General features: G+C 35.5%; 1 protein-coding gene across 2 annotated transcripts; it reads right to left on the bottom strand.

The window, feature by feature from the left end:
• Positions 1–204: 204 nt before the first annotated feature.
• LOC146450325 (C-type lectin domain family 4 member M-like) lies at positions 205–4,249 on the bottom strand. Of its 2 annotated transcripts, none has more exons than XM_085100483.1 (4): positions 4,125–4,249; positions 3,335–3,430; positions 1,297–1,356; positions 205–838 (listed from the first exon to the last, which is right to left on the bottom strand). In XM_085100483.1, the coding sequence occupies exons 2-4, from the start codon at positions 3,417–3,419 to the stop codon at positions 405–407; spliced, it is 579 nt and encodes a 192-aa protein (XP_084956609.1). In that variant the 5' UTR covers positions 3,420–3,430; positions 4,125–4,249; the 3' UTR covers positions 205–404. The 2 variants fall into 2 exon arrangements, with proteins under 2 accessions (XP_084956609.1, XP_084956610.1); XM_085100484.1 differs by having other exon boundaries at positions 3,335–3,427; positions 4,125–4,248.
• Positions 4,250–18,144: the final 13,895 nt, after the last annotated feature.

The raw sequence follows: 18,144 nt of genomic DNA on the forward strand, positions 1-18,144 counted from the left end.
TCCGCTTTCAGGATATTACAAATGTAAGCTTTCAGTAGAAGAATTTAATGTACTAAAATTTCTGGTTTGGGTTGGAGGTGGAGAGGTTTACAAACAAAACACCACATCCACAGCAACTAACCGTACTCCCCTTAAATAAGAACCCTGCAGACCAATTGCAACCCACCGTTCTAGAAATTGGATCATTAATTTCATTACACAAAGTTCCGGCCCAACACTATTTTTATTTCTTTCAGCTGACTGAGCATTGATATTAACTTACAGATTCATGATCAAGTTTCATATCTAACGAACAAATGTCGTGCTCTCAACCTTTAACTTACAATTATATCTTGCTTATAGAGTCCAAAACAACTAACTTTGGATAAGGCTCACAGCTGCTTGATTTAGAAGGCACCTGATGTCTAAAGGTTTTTTTCGCAAAGAATGACGGGGACCTGATCCGGCTTGAGCCACTCTCCTTTCATTTCACATAGGTGATCATTCCATCCTCCTTGCGATTTGTAAAAATGGCCGCAGTTCTCATCACCTAGTGCGTTGTTAGGTTCCCCTGCATCCCAGTTCTCGTAATTCCCCTCCAGTGGGGTGCCATCAATCCAGTACCATTTGGAGTCATCGGCGTTTTTCTCCAGCCCAATCCACGCTTTTCCATCGGTGACCGTTTCCTGCATTGTTACCAGGTTGAAAAGGTAATCGTTTTCTCCGGCTGACTTGATTACAGCGAGGTCTCCTCCCAGACCCTGACAAACTGCTCGAGCATCGCTCCATTTTGCGGTTGGCGTATCGTCCACGTAATAGCATGAGTCTCCATCTCGAAACCAGTCCGCGGATGGACAACCTAGCAGTATAATAAAAGAAATTAATCGTCTCCTCTTTCCTTATCGTTTGGATTTATACAAACGTTCATATGTTTTGATGAAGTTAAATTTTGTTGGTGTAAAAGTGATTTTGCGAAGTTAATGTAAAAAAAGTGTCACGCTTTTGTATTTGACATGGACCTTTGTGCTTTTTGAGTAACATAAGTAATAATCTTCATCGATCATTGACGGATAAGCTGGAAGCCAAATGCAAAACAATACAGGGGTGCTTTGATACGGGATTTTATTGATAAGGTTGATAAAGCTGAAAACGGCGAGTACGTATGTAAGTGAAATACAAAAATAATACTGGATGGAAATTTGATCTTTTGTTTTTCATCTTAATAATCGCTTTTCTTACTGTACAATCTTTAAAGTTCTTGTACGGATTTGTTTATGCCGTTCTCTATTTATCTAAGATATCTGTATGTCTACTTACACTTTGCGCACATGTCAAAGCAATTTCCCATACATACACTGTCATCGAAAATTGCCCTCACTGCGGAAAATGAAAACAGTTGTTGACAATCAAATATGAACTACAGCTCCTATATGAATTATGAGCATATGTGCACAATGAAACAATGGCAAGTTTAAACTAAGGAATACAGTTGGGTTAGATTAAGTAAGCAATATCTCTACACCGGAAAAAAAAATAAACCTGAACTTATATATAATTTGGCGCTAACGTGCTCAAGGGCTTTAACCAGAGCAAAAATAAATAAATAAATAAATAAATAAATAAATAAATAAAAAATTCCTGCCTGGATGGTCTCTTATCGTCTTATAATAAATGACTCTAAAACTGAATTTCTGATTATCGGCTCCCGTGGTCGGCTGTCCAAAATAAACATCAATTCTATAATGGTTGGGGACTCCATCATTGAACCTGTAAAGAGTACCAGAAATCTGGGATCTTGGTTTGATGAGCACATGGCGATGGACTTTCACATTGGAAACATTTGTAACAAAGCTTTTAAGGGTCTTTACAACATTAGACATTTCCATTCCACTGAGGCCACCAAAATATTAATTCATGCTTCTGTGACATCTCACTTAGATTATTGCAACTCTCTTCTTTCTGGACTTCCAAAATATCAACTGGATCGGCTCCAAAAAGTCCTCAATGCTGCAGCTAGAATCGTCTGCCTAGTACCCAAATTTAATCACATTTCACCCCATCTAAAAGATCTTCACTGGTTACCCGTAGAGTTTCGGATCGAATTCAAAATATTACTACTTGTTTTCAAAGCGTTAAATGGTATCGCTCCACGTTATATCTGTGATCTCATCAGGGAAAAGGCATCAATCAAAAGCTCTTTGAGAGCTAATGACCTCACTTTGTTAGGGGTGCCTCGAGCCAAATGTAAGACTTTTGGTGATCGAGCATTCGCTTTTGCTGGTCCATCCATTCCTCTGGCAATTAGGACTGCCAAGAATTTAAATACTTTCAAGAAACACGTGAAGACATTTTTGTTTAAAAAAGCATATGACATTTGATCATTCCCTACTTTGTTTATTTTATTTCTTACTCTTTTGTTTGATTGATTATTCTTAAATTTTATATTTTATTGATTTTGACTAAATTTTTCGTTTTTATATTGTAAGCGCTTTTGAATATCATATAAAAAGCGCTATATAAATTGATTATTATTATTATTAAATAAATAAATAAATAAATAAATCGTAATTGTGATTGCTTTTAATTGTCTATTTTGTACCCTTCTTCTGTTTTTATATTTTAGATTATGTCACCTAAACGAAGTTAGGTCGCAAGTAGGACGAAAGATCTGTTCCATTTTCTTCCCACCTTACTTGAAACGCACCTTCGCAAGTAATTTATTGTAAATTAAAATTGTTTTTCAGGCTACCTATAGGATTCCCACACTCTTTGGAATATTTGTTAATTTGTATGTGCCGAATTAGCCCGTGTTGACACGGGTTATATTTAAACATTTTATTACATCCATTTTGAAATCACTAGTGATCCTTGCAATCTGATTGGCTCTCAACAGTGCGATTTATTCACGAATCGCACCAATTTTTGCTCTAAATCGCATCCTTGTTTTAGCCAATCAAAATGAAAACGAAATAATAATAACCAATCAAATTTCATGGCTTAGCTTCACTAACCAATCAGGTTGCAGAAAAATATACGGCAAAAAGAAAGTCATTTGCGAGAAATTTTGCGATTTCTGTTGTCCAAATTTCCCCTTTTCCAGATAAAAATGCATGAATTCAACTACTTAAGGTTCTTAAACGACGACAATGATCTTCTTGTGTGATTTCAAAGTGGGTGTAATAAAGTGGTAATTGAACTTCGCGTCGTACAATTTTGGTCTGAAATCATACTTGTGATTTCAAATCGAACATGCGCTGCGCGCTCGTTCGATTTTGAAATCACGAGTATGATTTTAGACCAAATTGCACTTCACTCAGTTCAATAACCATTATAAATCAGTATATTTTAATATTACTTCGAGCCTTCCCAAAACCCTTTGCCTCCATCGACACTGGAAACATGACGAGGATAAGGAAGAACATTGTTTCCTTGATTGCCATCTTTGATTCTGCTGAGAAAACAAAACCAAACACTTTCAGAATAACTTTTACATTTACAACGCTCGATGAGGCTCTGAGGATATACTCTATACCGTCCACTTGCATGTTTCATTTGCTCAGTAAAATAAAAACTCAGTTCTTACTTGCTGACTTGACTGATGAGCCTGAAATATGATAGAAGCTTCGATTTTTTTTTTCTTTCTTTCAAGCTGTATGGCTCTGTGCTATTTTTGTGCTGCTCTTTTAGAAAATTGCACTATTGTAATAGAATTGAGAATTTCATCACAGCATATATTTTCGTAAGATGCGCTTACATCGATATTGGCGCTTTTGGGCCATTACTCAGCGGGAATTCTCATTTGTGCAATTGAACTGAAGCCCTTCTTCATAAGTTATCTCGCGTCCAGGGTGTGTTGAGATGATACAGATCAACATTTCTGCTCCCCTTTTTAAAACAATTTTGCCTTTTTTTGTTTGAGCGACTGATATAAAAACCAGTGGTTTCATCGAAGGTTACATCGCATGGATTATAGACCAACCAACCTCTCGTGGACATGTGTTGTAGCGTTCTGTATACTCTACTCACGAGGCTGGTGTCTTCGCTTTTCGGACGATTAACGCTTAGTTGACGAAAGTAACCATTACAAGTTCAAACCTTCGCAGACGGGTGCTTTAGGTGGTTATTTGAATCACAGAAGTCCTTACCTCTCCTTTGGTTTCACCGCTCTTTCTCTTGACTCTTGTACAGAAACCTTTAGTAGTTCTCCAACGATCGGCTGCTCTGACTACACTTGCCCATAAGTCATCGTCTCAATTTATCTTAATATAGTTTGCATATGCATTAGCTTTTGCACCATAAAATTATTTTGATCACGTACAGAATCTTTCCATCAACCATGCAAGTTACACGTGTTTGGCGCCTTACTTGCAAACTTCAATAATAGATATCATTTTGCTGACAGGCGTTTTCGCTTTATCCAGGTAGTCTATCAGAGTGAATTGGAATAAATACCTATAAGTGAAAGTCTTTAAGATGGGACAAACCGTGTAGAAAATAAAATAAAAGTAATGAGTCATTCTACTGAAAAGAAACATTGGGTGCCGCTGTAAATTATTGTGTAAACTTTTAACTATCAGACATCGCAAATACAGCGCTTTAAGATTAGATTAGCTTCCGATAAATAAAAGTGAGATAATTGTAACGACGAACGTTCAAACAATTGCGTGTATTGATGTAAAAATCCCAGTTAAGAAAAATTGAAGTTTTAGAGACCCTGTATAAATAAAAATAAGCCACTAGGCGTGTACAAATGAAAAGGAATCATCTTTTTAGTTGGAAATTATGTCCGTTGCACGGGCAATGAAAATACATTTACAGCTACTTATTATATTATCGATCACAGCTACGAAACATCACTGAATAAACATCATTGCCATTTGTTTTTTTTTCAGTCACGTAACCTCGTGCATTTTTAGAATTTTCATCACTTTCCCTGCAGAAGGCTATAGTATTATAGCCAAAATATTTGAGTACATGAATAAGAATACGAATAGAAAATTTTTAATCAGAGCAACAAATTAATTTATCTTCTTGAGTCCACTTGGTTACAAGTCATTTCAGGAAATATCAAAAGCCTATCTTAAATAAAATAAACTGCGATCTTTGAAACAGACAATTTTGCCATGGTTTCGATTTTAAACAAAGAAAAATAATGTTTAAAATACCTTGAAGATGGAATAAAAGGTATACCATAGCCAAATTCTTTTAAGAAAAATGGTTTGCGCTGCCCTTGGGATGTCCCTTAGTAGTTGATAAGCAAATGGTTAATTCTTCGATGACTGATCTAGCGTGTGTACTTGGAATGTCCTTGGTAGTAGCACGCAAAGGGTAAATTGTTTCATGTCTGCATCTTGTGAGCTTGTTCATTGGCATTCAAGGGTGCGTTGAGTGTTGATGTTTTGTACTTTAACCCCGCAAAAGCGGCTTTGTTTTGAACATTGATGTGAACACTCTCTCGGCAGCTTTTCAGATGGTATTTTTCTCTAAAGAAATATCTTCGTAAATGGAAAATTCTCGTACCGTGACTTGGTAATTTCATGTTTTATCAGTTTTGGCATCAAAACATGCAAATGAATCTTTAGCATTGTTTGACGAGCCTTATGTAGCCGAGAAGAGCCAAGAAGGCTTTTAAAGGCTACGATGATACGCGAGATTTTTCTCTGGATATCCTTTCGGCATCGAACCACACAAATAAATTCTAACGACTGCCTGAAACAGCGGTTAAGCTTTTCCATATTTGAAAAACAAACTCTTCGTGTACGCCATTGAGCTGGCATAGATGAATAATAATAATAATAATAATAATAATAATAATAATAATAATAATAATAATAATAATAATAATAAAATAATAATAATAATAATAATAATAATAATAATAATAATAATAATAATAAATTTAATAAAAATTAAGACCAAGCCTTAAAAGGCGAAAGCTGCTATCTTCTAATCATGATTTCAGGAGATATCATAGTGAATAATAAAACATCCCCTATGTTGCAATTGAATAAAATTAACTGCGATCTTTGAAACAGACAATTTTGCTATGGTTTCGTTTTTAAACAAAGAAAAATAATGTTCAAAATACCTTGAAGATGGAATAGAAGGTAGACCATAGCCAAATTCTTTAAAGAAAAATGGTTTTCGCTGCACTTAGAATGTCCCTTAGTAGTTGATACGCAAAAGGTAAATTCTTCCATGACTGATCTAGCGTGTTTACTTGGAATGTCCTTGGTAGTGGCACGCAAAGGGTAAATTGTTTCATGTCTGCATCTTGTGAGCTTGTTCCTTGGCATTCGTGGGTGCATTATTTGTTGATGTTTTGTACTTTAACCCCGCAAAAGCGGCTTTGTTTCAATCATTGATGTGAACACTCTCTCGGCAGCTTTTCAGACGGTATTTTTCTCTAAAGAAATTTCTTCGTAAATGGAAAATTTTCGTACCGTGACTTGGTAATTTCATGTTTTATCAGTTTTTGGCATCAAAACACGCAAATAGACGTAAATGATTTGATAGGAATGTTTATCTAGCCTGAAAGAGCCGAATACCTTTAGAGGTGTCTCGCGTCCGGCTTGAACTGTAGACACCTAAACCCCCATATCAATTTAAAGCTTATAGAGCTAGCTGGCTATCAAACTATACAAAGAATTTTGAAATAAATTGAATTGCCGAATTTTTAGCGCTGTTTTCTCGAATCAATTTTTTCACTTGAAGGGGACACTTTAAAGAACTAAAACTCAAAGGAAACTTGTTCGTTTGCCTTCAAATTTGGACGCTAGCTAGTTTAACATATAGACAACAAAAATATGTCTGCGGATTTTTCTTTTAAAATATTTTTTCTCCGAGAGCGACTTTTGTACGATCAAAATGTTCTGTAACTTTTCACTACAATTGAATATGGAAAAACACAGAAAAGTGTTTGTAGCGCTTCGGTCCGGAAACTGAGGAGCAAATTAAATTAGCGAAAAACAAAATTCGCTTTGACTTGTAGCTTTCAAAAGGTGATTCGGACGCTCTCATTTAGAGGTCGTGAAAAATTCGACAATTCATTTTATTTCAAAATTCTTGGTATAGTTTGATAGCTAGCTCTATAAGCTTTAATTTAATATAGGGGTTTGGGTATCTACAGTTTAAACCGTAGGCGCTATATCGCTTGGACGTGAGCCACCTCCAAAGGTATACGGTAACCTTAAAGTTACGACTATGTGACGTTTTTCTCTGCGTGTCTTTCAGGTAACGAAACATGCAAATTTTGTGTTCCTGAAGCGGGAAAGACGCCTTGATATGAATTTCAATTCTCTTTGACTTGTTCAACTCTTTACTAAAGCAAGCAACAGTATTCTTATCGACTACTTGCTTTAGGCCTAGCCCAAGAGATTAAACTGGAAATTTTCACAAATGATGAAGTGAGAAATATCTCCAACCAGGCTTTCGGTTAAATCTGATAGCGAAATTCGTATCAGGAAACAGGGTTTGCGCTGCATTTGGAATGTCCTTGGCAGTCCTCACGCAAAGGGTAAATTCCTTATGTCTGTATCTTGTGCTTCGAGCGTGTGCTGTATTGATGTTTTGATATTACAGTAAAGTGTTGACGTATTTTAATTTAACCCCGTTAAAGCCGTTTTGTTTTAATCATTGATGGAAACACTCTCTCGGCAGCTTTCCAGAGTGGTATTTTTTTCAAGAGAAATTTCTACGCAATTTGAAACATTTTCGTACTGTGACTTAGTAATTTCATGTTTAATCAGTCCTTGGCATTAAAACACGCGATGATTTTGTATAGGATTGTTTAGTGAGTCTGAAAGAGCCGAGAAGCTACGACTATGTGACAGTTTTCCTCAGCGCGTCTCTCAGGCAATGAAACACGACAATAAATTCAAGAAAAGTGAAAACTTTGTGTCTCTAAAACGGGGAGGAGGCTTTGATATGAATTTCAATTCACTGTGACCTGTTTAACTCTTTAAGCAAGAAGCAGTATTCTTGTCGGCTACTTCAAGTGATCAAACATGAACAGGCCTAGCCCATGAGAATAAACTCGAAATGATCACAGACTGATGAACGGAAAATAATCTCCAACCAAGCTTCTTTTAAAGCTGAGAGCGAGATTCTTATCAGAAATAGGTTCTGTGCTGCATTTGGAATGTGCTTGGCGGTTGGTACTCAAAGGGTAAATTACTTCATGTCTGTATGTTTTGTCTTTCTAACAACTGTCATTCGAGCGTTCGTTGTAATGACGTTTTGCTATTGCAGTGAGTGTTGGCGGTTTGTACCGAAACCTGTGCACGTTCAATCTGCAGCTTCCAAGGTGGTATTTTTTCTACTGAAATTTTTTCGTGAACGGAAATATTTTGATTACAGTTACTTGAATGAGTTAATAATTCAACTTGAAAGGGATCTTTTATAAGTTTGTACATTTTCCTTCATATAATAATGTATTTTTAAGTCCTTCATGAATTTCCTTGAAGAAAGCTTAAACCAGAACGACGTGTTCTTTGAATGCCGACAGCAAATTTCTAACCAGACAATAAAGTAACATTTCAAATTTTCTCAGACTTTTCATTTGTTCATTATATGTACATATGAATATACCCTATTGCTTAAATATCTTTTACTTTAAAACATTAGGCTTAAAAAGGGTAAAACGTTATGTTCTGATTATGATTTCAGGAAATATCATAAAACAAACCTTTGAAATATACAATTTTTCTATGGATTCATTCTTAAGAAAAGAGAAATACCCTTCAAAATACTTTAAAGATGGAATACAAGGTATCCCATAGAAAAATTATTATTGGAGACCGGATTTCCGTAGCGTGGCAATGTCCTTAATTGTTGGTACTCAAAGAGTAAATTCTTTCATGTCTGTATCTTGTGTCCCTGGTGCTAGTAATGTCCTTTGTGTGTGCATTGTGATGATGTGTTGGTATTAATGTGAGTGTTGATGTTTTGTACTGTAACCCCATAAAAGACGTTTTGTCTTAATCATTAGGGAGTTTAAGCAGATACGACAACGACGGCAACAAGAACGTCATAAAACAATAACATTAAATGAACAAAACAATGCCCTGCACGTGCGTTATAAATTTTGGTACAGTTGGGCATCCTTGGCAAAGCAACTACGTGAAATTACTAAATTTAAGGTTTTGTGGAGAATATGAGCAAACGACGGTGAATTTGTAATCCTCTGTCTCAACTTGAACGTCGTTCTTACCAATTCTGTTCCAATAGTACAATAGATCGACCACATTGTACAAGTTGATCGAATTGGAATGATCGCGAAGTAGTGCAAGGAACGCGAAGTTATATTTTCAAGTGACGTTTTCGTTGGCGTTGCCGTCGTGGTGTCTTAAAGCCCCCATTGATGTGAGAATATGAGCAAACGACGGTGAATTTGTAATCCTCTGTCTCAACATGAACGTCGTTCTAACCAATTCTGTTCCAATAGTACAATAGATCGACCACATTGTACAAGTTGATCGAATTGGAATGATCGTGAAGTAGTGCAAGTAACGCGAAGTTATATTTTCAAGTGACGTTTTCGTTGGCTTTGCCGTCGTGGTGTCTTAAAGCCCCCATTGATGTGAACACTCTCTCGGCAGCTTTCCAGATTGTAATTTTAAAATTTTCTCCGGAGTATGTTCTTCGTGAATGGATACATTTCGTTACCATGACTTGGTAATTTCATGCAATGTCGGTTTGAAATAAAAACACGCAAATGATTTTATAGTATTGTTTAGCGAACATAAACGAATCGAGAAGGCAGTTTGAGTCTACGACTATGTGATATTTTTTTGGGAGCATTGAAACACGCAAAGTAATTCTAGCGAATGTTTGGTGTACCTATATTTTAACAAGAAACCCCTCGTGTTTTCATAGATCCATAGAATTGGCATAGACATGTTAATCAGTTGATAGTTTAACTTGAAGGCGGATTTTTAATTAGTTTGGAAATTTTTCTTCATATAATCGTGTTTTTAAATTCTATATGAATTTCAATGAAGAAAGCTGAAACATCGCGTTCTTTGAGTACGAATGGAAAATCTCAACCAGGCGTAAAAAAATTGTTATATCTTGGAGAGCCCACATGGTTACATTTCATATTTTCTCAGACGTTTTATTTGTTCTTTTTCTGTACAATTATGAATATAGCCTATTGTTAAAATTTCTTTGTTTTAATGATTGGTGTATACACTCTCTCGTCAGCTTTACAGAGTGGTATTTTCCTGAAGAGAAATTTCTTCCCAAATAGAAACATTTCGTACCGTGACTTAGTAATTTCCTGTTCAATCAGTTTTTGGGAAAATGACACCCAAATGATTTTGTAGGATTGTTTAGCGAGCCAGAAAGAGCCGAGAAGCTACGACTATGTGACATTTTCCTCAGCGTGCGTCTCTAGCATAATGATACATAACAATAAATTCTAGAAAAGTGTTTTTTTTTTAAACGAGGGAGACGCTTTCATATGAATTTTACTTTACTGTGACCTGTTTAACTCTTGAAGAAAGCAGCAGTATTTTTTTGTCGGCTACTTCAAGTTATCAAACATGAACAGGCCAACCCATGAGAATTCAATAAACTGGAAATGATCACAAACTGATGAAAAGAAAATATCCAACCAAGTTCCAACCAAGCTTAATTCTTTAAAAGCTGAAAGCGCGATTCTTATCAGAAACAGTTTTGTGCTTCATTTGGAATGTGCTTGGCAGTTGGTACCCAAAGGGTAAATTATTTCATGTCTGTATGTTGTTTCTTTCAAGCTAGTAACTGTGATTCGAGCGTGCGTTGTAATGACGTTGTTTTGCTATTGCATTGAGTGTTGGCGGTGTGTACCGTATTCTGTAAACGTTCAATCTTCAGCTTCCCAGGTGGTATTTTTTCTAGTGTAATTTCTTCGACAGCGGAAATATTTTGATTCCAGTTTCTTGAATTAGTTAATAATTCAACTTGAAAGGGATTTTTTATAAGTTTGTACATTTTCCTTCATATAATAGTGTATTTTTAAGTTCTTCATCAAATTCCTTGAAGAAAGCTTAAACCGAAACGACGTGTTCTTTGAATACCGACAACAAATAACTAACCAGTCAACAAGGTTACATTTCAAATTTTCTCAGACGTTTCATTTGTTCTTTATTTGTACAAAGCCTATATTTTGAATATCTTGCTTTAAAAAAAAGCTTTAAAAAGGGATAAATGTTATGCTCTGATTATGATGTCAGGAAATATCATAAACAAACCTTTGAAATATACAATTCAGTTCTAGGGATTCATTCTTAAGGAAAGAGAAATACCCTTCAAAATACTTTAAAGATGGAATACAAGGTATCACATAGCAAAATTATTACCGTAGCGCGGGAATGTCCTTAGCTGTTGGTACTCAAAGAGTAAATTCTTTCATGTCTGTATCTTGTTGTGTCCTCTGTGTTAGTAACATCCTTCGTTTGTGCATTGTAATGATGTGTTGGTATTAATGTGAGCGTTGATGTTTTGCACTGTAACCCCATAAAAGACGTTTTGTTTTAATCATTAGGGAGTTTAAGCAGATACGACGAAGACGGCAACAAGAACGTCATAAAACAATAAGATTAAATGAAAAAAACAATGCCCTGCACGTGTGTTATAAATTTTTGTACATTTCTTGGTCATCCTCGGCAAACAACTACGTGAAATGACTAAATTTAAGGTTTCGTGGAGAATGTGAGCAAGCGACGGTGAATTTGTAATCCTCTATCTCAACTTGAACGTCGTTCCTACCAATTCTGTTCCCAAAAGTACAATAGATCGGCCACATTGTACGAGTTGAACGAATTGGAATGATCGCGATGAATGTAGCGCCAGTAACGCGAAAATATATTTTCAAGTGGCGTTTTCGTTGGCGTTGCCGTCGTGGTTGTCGTTCCCATTGATGAGAACACTCTCTCGGCAGCTTACCAGATTGAAATTTTAAAATTTTCTCTGGAGAAAGTTCTTTGCGGATGGATACATTTTGTTACCATGACTTGGCAATTTCATGTTTTGTCGGTTTGGCATAAAAACACGCAAATGATTTTATAGTATTGTTTAGCGAACATAAACGAACCGAGAAGGCATTTTGAGGCTACGACTATGTGATATATTTTTCTTTTGGGCATTGAAAAACGCAAATTATTTCTAACGAATGTTTGGTGTACCTATATTTTAACAATTTCATAAATCCATAGAACTGGCATAGATTAATCAGTTAATGATTTAACTCAAAGGCGGATTTTCAATTAGTTTGTAAATTTTTCTTCATATAATCATTTGTTTTTAAATTCTATATCACTTTCCATGAAGAAAGCCGAAGCATCATGTTCTTTGAGTACCGACGGAAAATTTTCAACCAGGCATGAAAAATCAGTTATACTTGAAGAGTCCACATGGTTACATTTCATATTTTCTCAGACGTTTCATTTGTTCTTTATCTGTAAAATTATGAATATATAGCCTATTGTTAAAATTTCTTTGTTTTAATCATTGATGTGAACACTCTTAAAGAAATTTCTTCGCAAATGGAAACATTTTCGTACCGTGACTTGGTAATTTCATGTTTAATCCGTTTTTGGCATAAAAACACGCTATTGCAAATGATTTTGTAGGATTGTTTAGCGAGCGTGAAGGAGCCGAGAAGCTACGACTATGTGACAGTTTTCTTCATCGCGCTTCTCAGGCAATGAAACACAACAATAAATTCTAGGAAAGTATTTGTGTTTCTAAAACGAGGGAGACGCTTTGGTATGAATTTCAATTCACTGTGACCTGTTTGATTCTTCAAGCAAGAAGCAGTATTCTTGTCGGCTGCTTCAAGTGATCAAATATGAACAGGCCTAGCCCATGACAAAAAGCTGGAAATGATCCCAAACTGATGAAGGGAAAATAATCTCCAACCAAGCTTCTTTAAAAGCTGAGAGCGAGATTCTTATCAGAAACAGGTTTTGTGCTGCATTTGGAACGTGCTTGGCAGTTGGTACCCAAAGAGTAAATTAGTTCATGTCTGTGTGTTTTGTCTTTGAAGCTATTAACTGTGATTCGAGCGTGCGTTGTCATGATGTTTTGCTATTGCAGTGAGTGTTAGCGGTTTGTACCGTAACCTGTGAACGTTCAATCTGCAGCTTCCAAGGTTTTTTTTTTCTACTGAAATTCCTTCGTGAACGGAAAAATTTGGTTACAGTGACTTGAATGAGTTAATAATTTAACTTGAAAGGGATTTTTTATTAGTTTGTACATTTTCTTTCATCTAATAGCGTATGTTAAAGTTTTTCATCACTTTAAAATTCCTTGAAGAAACGAAACGACTTGCATTGTTCTTTGAATACCGACATCGGATATCTAACCAGACAAAGAAACGTTTCTCTTTTATCTTCTTGAGTTAACATGGTTTCATTTCAAATTTTCTCAGACGTATTATTTGTTCTTTATCTGTACGTATGAATATAGCTTATTATTTAAATATCTTTTACTTTAAATTAAGGCTTAAAAAAGGAAACATGTTATGTTCTGATTATGATTTCAGGAAATGTCATGATACCTTCGAAACATACAATTTGGTATGGTTTCGTTCTTAAGAAAAGAGAAATACCCTTCAAAATACTTTAAAGATGGAATACAAGGTATCCCATAGCAAAATTCTTATTGGAGACCAGATTTTCGTAGCGCGGGAATGTCCTTAGCTGTTGGTACTCAAAAAGTAAATTTTTTCATTTCTGTGTCTTGTGCCCTTGGTGCTGGTAATGTCCTTCGTGTGTGCATTGTAATCATGTGTTGGTATTAAAGTAAGTGTTTATGTTTTGTACTGTAACCCCATAAAAGACGTTTTGTTTTAATCATTAGGGAGTTTAGGCAGATACCACGACGACGGCGACGAGAACGTCATAAAACAATAAGATTAAAGGATCAAAACAATGCTCTGCACCTGCGTTAAAAAATTTGGTACATTTCTTCGTCGTCCTTTGCAAAACAACTCGGTGAAATGACTAAATTTAAGGTTTTGTGGAGAATGTGAGCAAACGACGGCGAATTTTCAATCCTTTGTCTCAACTTGAACGTCGTTCCTACCAATTCTGTTCCAATAGTATGATAGATCAGCCACATTGTACAAGTTGAACGACTTGGAATAATCACGATGTAGTGCAAGTAACGCGAAGTTATATTTTCAAGTGACGTCATGGTTGTCGTTCCCATTGTTGTGAACACTCTCTCGGCAGCTTTCCAGATTGTAATTTTAAAATTTTCTCCAGAGAAAGTTCTTCGCGAATGGATACATTTGGTTTCCATGACTTGGTAATTTCATGTTTTGTCGGTTTGACATAAAAACACGCAAATGATTTTATCGTATTGTTTAGCGAACATAAACGCACCGAGAAGGCTCTTTGAGGCTACGACTATGTGATATTTTTCTTTTGGGCATTGAAACACGCAAATTAATTCTAACGTCTGTTTGGTTTGCCTATATTTTAACAAGAAACTCATCGCGTTTTAATAAATCCATAGAATTGGCATAATTTAATCAGTTATAATGATTTAACTTGAAGGCGGCTGATTCTCAATAAGTTTGTAAACTTTTCTTCATATAATCGTGTGTTTTTAAATTCTATATCACAGCGTACCGACAGAAAATTTCCAACCAGGAAAAAAATCTTTTTTACCTTCAAGAGCCCACATGGTTAAATTTCATATTTTCTTAGACGTTTTATTTGTTCTTTATCTGTACATATGAATATATCCTTTTATTAAAATCTCTTTGTTTTAATCATTTATGTGAACACTCTCTCGGCAGCTTTCCAGAGTGGTATTTTTCTCCAGAGACATTTCTTCGCAAATTGAAACATTTTTGTACCATGACTTAGTAATTTCATGTTTTATCAGTTTTTGGTAGACAAACACGCAAATGAAAGAGCCTGAAAGATCGGAGACGGTTTTTTTTAGCTACCGGACCATGTAAAATTTTCTTCTGCGTATCTTTCAGGCATCGAAACACGTTATGTGTGCAATGAAGCTCTTTTGGATTTTCAAAATCAATTTCCAATATCAAACCTTTAATTTCATCTGTGTATTTGGGTAAATCCAATTCATTATTTTTTTTTTTTCAGAGAGCCACTTGCCGATCTACCAGTTCAGGTAATACTTGTGACGTAGCCCACTCATACAAATTGTTTGCATCCAAATACGTTATATACTGGCCTTCTTCTCCTGGATTATAATTCTGTAATTCATGATTATGTATTTAGTATTCGCATTCGCACACCACCTCTAAAACCTTTTTTCAATGAATCGATACACGTCCATATCTGTTATTAATTCAAGTTTAACATCAGTCATTTTAAGCATTGCATATCAACTCAAACCAGGACTTGTGAAATAATGACGGCATGGATCAAGTTTGTAATACTGCATGCAAGTCTTCCCGAAGTTCTTGAATACATATGAGAGTAACAATATGTTACTTTTGAGGTATTAATCATGATATTCTCCAATATTTTAAATTTATTCAAATTAAATTTTTTCCAAACATTTTTTTGCAATTTAATTACATTTTTTATTTTCATCATGCCTAGGATTTTGGATTACAAATTTTATGCTTATCATTCTCTTTCGTCCATCTATATTACAATACGAATCGATTACATTAAATATTTTCATTGTTTTTTCAACAGTTTTGTTTGAACTTGTTTCAAAGCTGTTTCTTGTACAACATCGATAATGTTGTTTTTTATATGATATTTTCTGTGATAAACACTTTTCTTTTTTATCTTATGTATCTATTCGTAAAAATCAATATATTCTGATGCTATTGGAATACCGTGAACAACGCCACATCATTTACAAGCGTTTAATTTATCAAAAACAGCATTTTTTGGAACATTTGAATTCGTATTTCGTAGATGGATTTGAGATTTGTTTGTCGCAGAAGAGACTAAAAACTTTAGTTTTAGATAGCTCTTCATGAATGATTTGCTTACACATGCCTATTATATATAGAAAAAAATAAACTACCCACAAGTCAAATTAAAAAAATACGCTCACTCAACCAGAGTAGCATACTGAAAATGGCTCGTTCCGCGGATTTCGAAGAAAATAGCAAAAATATAGAGTTTTGAAAAATGGTGAAGAATATAGTATAATAAATGGCGTGTTTCAACCCTCAATTTAAATAAAATCAGACAAAAACACACAGATTTATCGGATTGAGAGTAGCCTAAATATATAAAAAAGATTGCTTTCGTCATAGCGCCATTCTCAGTGGTATAGGAGTTGGCGTGCTCAAGCGTATTTTCAAAGAAAATGCGCGAGAACTGCCAACTCCTATACTACTAAAAAACCCAGTTTGCTTAGAACGTTACTAAATTAACCCTAGATAGTTTTACAATAGATAATTGGAATGGACTGGCAATTTAGCTAAAAATTGTTTTTGAAAACCATTTGCTGGTAGCACGATGACGTACAGGGCCGTTTTTGCCCGTGCAGTTATCAAATTTTCTTGAATTTTATTGTTTCGTCCCTGTTTCCTAGATCGCATGCGGTGTTTGTGATCGCACTACACTGACAAGAAACCAAATAATTTAGCTTTGTACCAAACAAATCGATGGGTACTTTCTTTTCACCATGGCCAGAGAATATTATTCCTTCTACTTATTTTGTTCAATTGCTGTTAGCACTTATATCCTCACTGATTTTGTGATGTCCTCAGACTGAGGAGTTTAATTTTGAATTATTGGCATGATAAATACTCGGCACTTCTATTTTCCAAAACTGAAGAAGAAAGGCAGTGCACTCAGTAACAATTTTCTTCTGTTACTACTGTATAAAAGTGAAATGCTCAAAGAAGGTTTACTCCTGAGCGTGCTCCGTCACTTGTGAGCCCATCGTAAGTAACATTTTGAGTGATAAGGTCCGTTTACTGATAAACGAGAAATGTCTGGCATCCCGTTACGCCCCGCGATATTCTATAAAGAACACAGTTCAGGCGGCAGTGAAAAATATACTGGGAAATATGGTTTTGACTGAAGTTTTCCTGCCGGGCCAAATGGACTTGCGACTTTCGTTGACTGGGATCGGAACTACAACTGTGAATCTTTGAAGGTTGGCTCTGAGGAGAGGACAATTTTTTGGTAGACTTGGTAAATGTTAATCATAAAGTAATGTGTTTCCCTATGCGGAGGAATAACTTAAGACAATAACAGATCAATTCTAAAAAATCTCTCGTTGGGTACTGATGTTCGAATAAACGCTGCTATACAACCCAAGTTTTTAAGTTATTTAAGGACGGTGCCTACTAATACCGAAGTATTTTTGTGTGGCTTATGACTATGCGGGAAAAGCAGATCTTAGCAAGGCCTCTTGAAATCCAAAAAGAAAATTGGGGGGAACCACGCATTTTTCAGAGATAATTAAGCCATAATATCTCTAAAAAGCGCCAAAATATAAAGGAATATATGGGATTTTTTTCCTTAATTGAAGCTTAATTATCTCTGAAAAATGCATGGCTACCCCAAATTTTCTTTTGAGATACCAAAAGCACTTGCTAAGTTCTGCTTTCTCCGTATAGTTTTAAACCGCGCAAAATTATCCCTGTATTAGTGGGCACCACCCATAGGAAACCCGAGTATCTCGCGATGCGCAGAACGTATGCGCAGTAACAATAATAGGCACCGTCCTTAAGAACGGTGTCTACTTTTGCTACTACGCATACGTTCTGTGCATCTGGAGATACTCGGGTTTCCTATGAATGGTGCCTACTAATCAGTACAGGGATATTTTGGCCTGTTTAAAACTATGTGGGGAAAGCAGAACTTTGCAAGTGCTTTTGGTATCCAAAAAGAAAATTTGAGGTAACCATTTATTTTTCAGAGATAATAAAGCTTCAAAAAAAAAAAAAACACCGTACATTGCTTTGTATTTTATTGTTTTTTTTTAGAACAATTGTTGCTCAATTATCTCTAAAAACATAGCGTGGTTACCCCCAATTTTGTTTTTGGATTTCAATAGCCCTTGCTAAGATCTGCTTTTCCCGCATAGTCATAAACCGCGCAAAAATACTTCGGTATAAGTAGGCACGTAAAAAATCACACTTTAGTAGAAGCGCGTTGTGTGTAGCTCAGTAAGGATCTTTTATTGCCGGCGTGATGTAAGTCAAGCAATTAGAAAACAAAA

Source organism: Pavona decussata, unplaced genomic scaffold (assembly GCF_977016875.1).
Source record: "Pavona decussata unplaced genomic scaffold, jaPavDecu1.1 SCAFFOLD_468, whole genome shotgun sequence".
Classification (NCBI taxonomy): domain Eukaryota; kingdom Metazoa; phylum Cnidaria; class Anthozoa; order Scleractinia; family Agariciidae; genus Pavona; species Pavona decussata.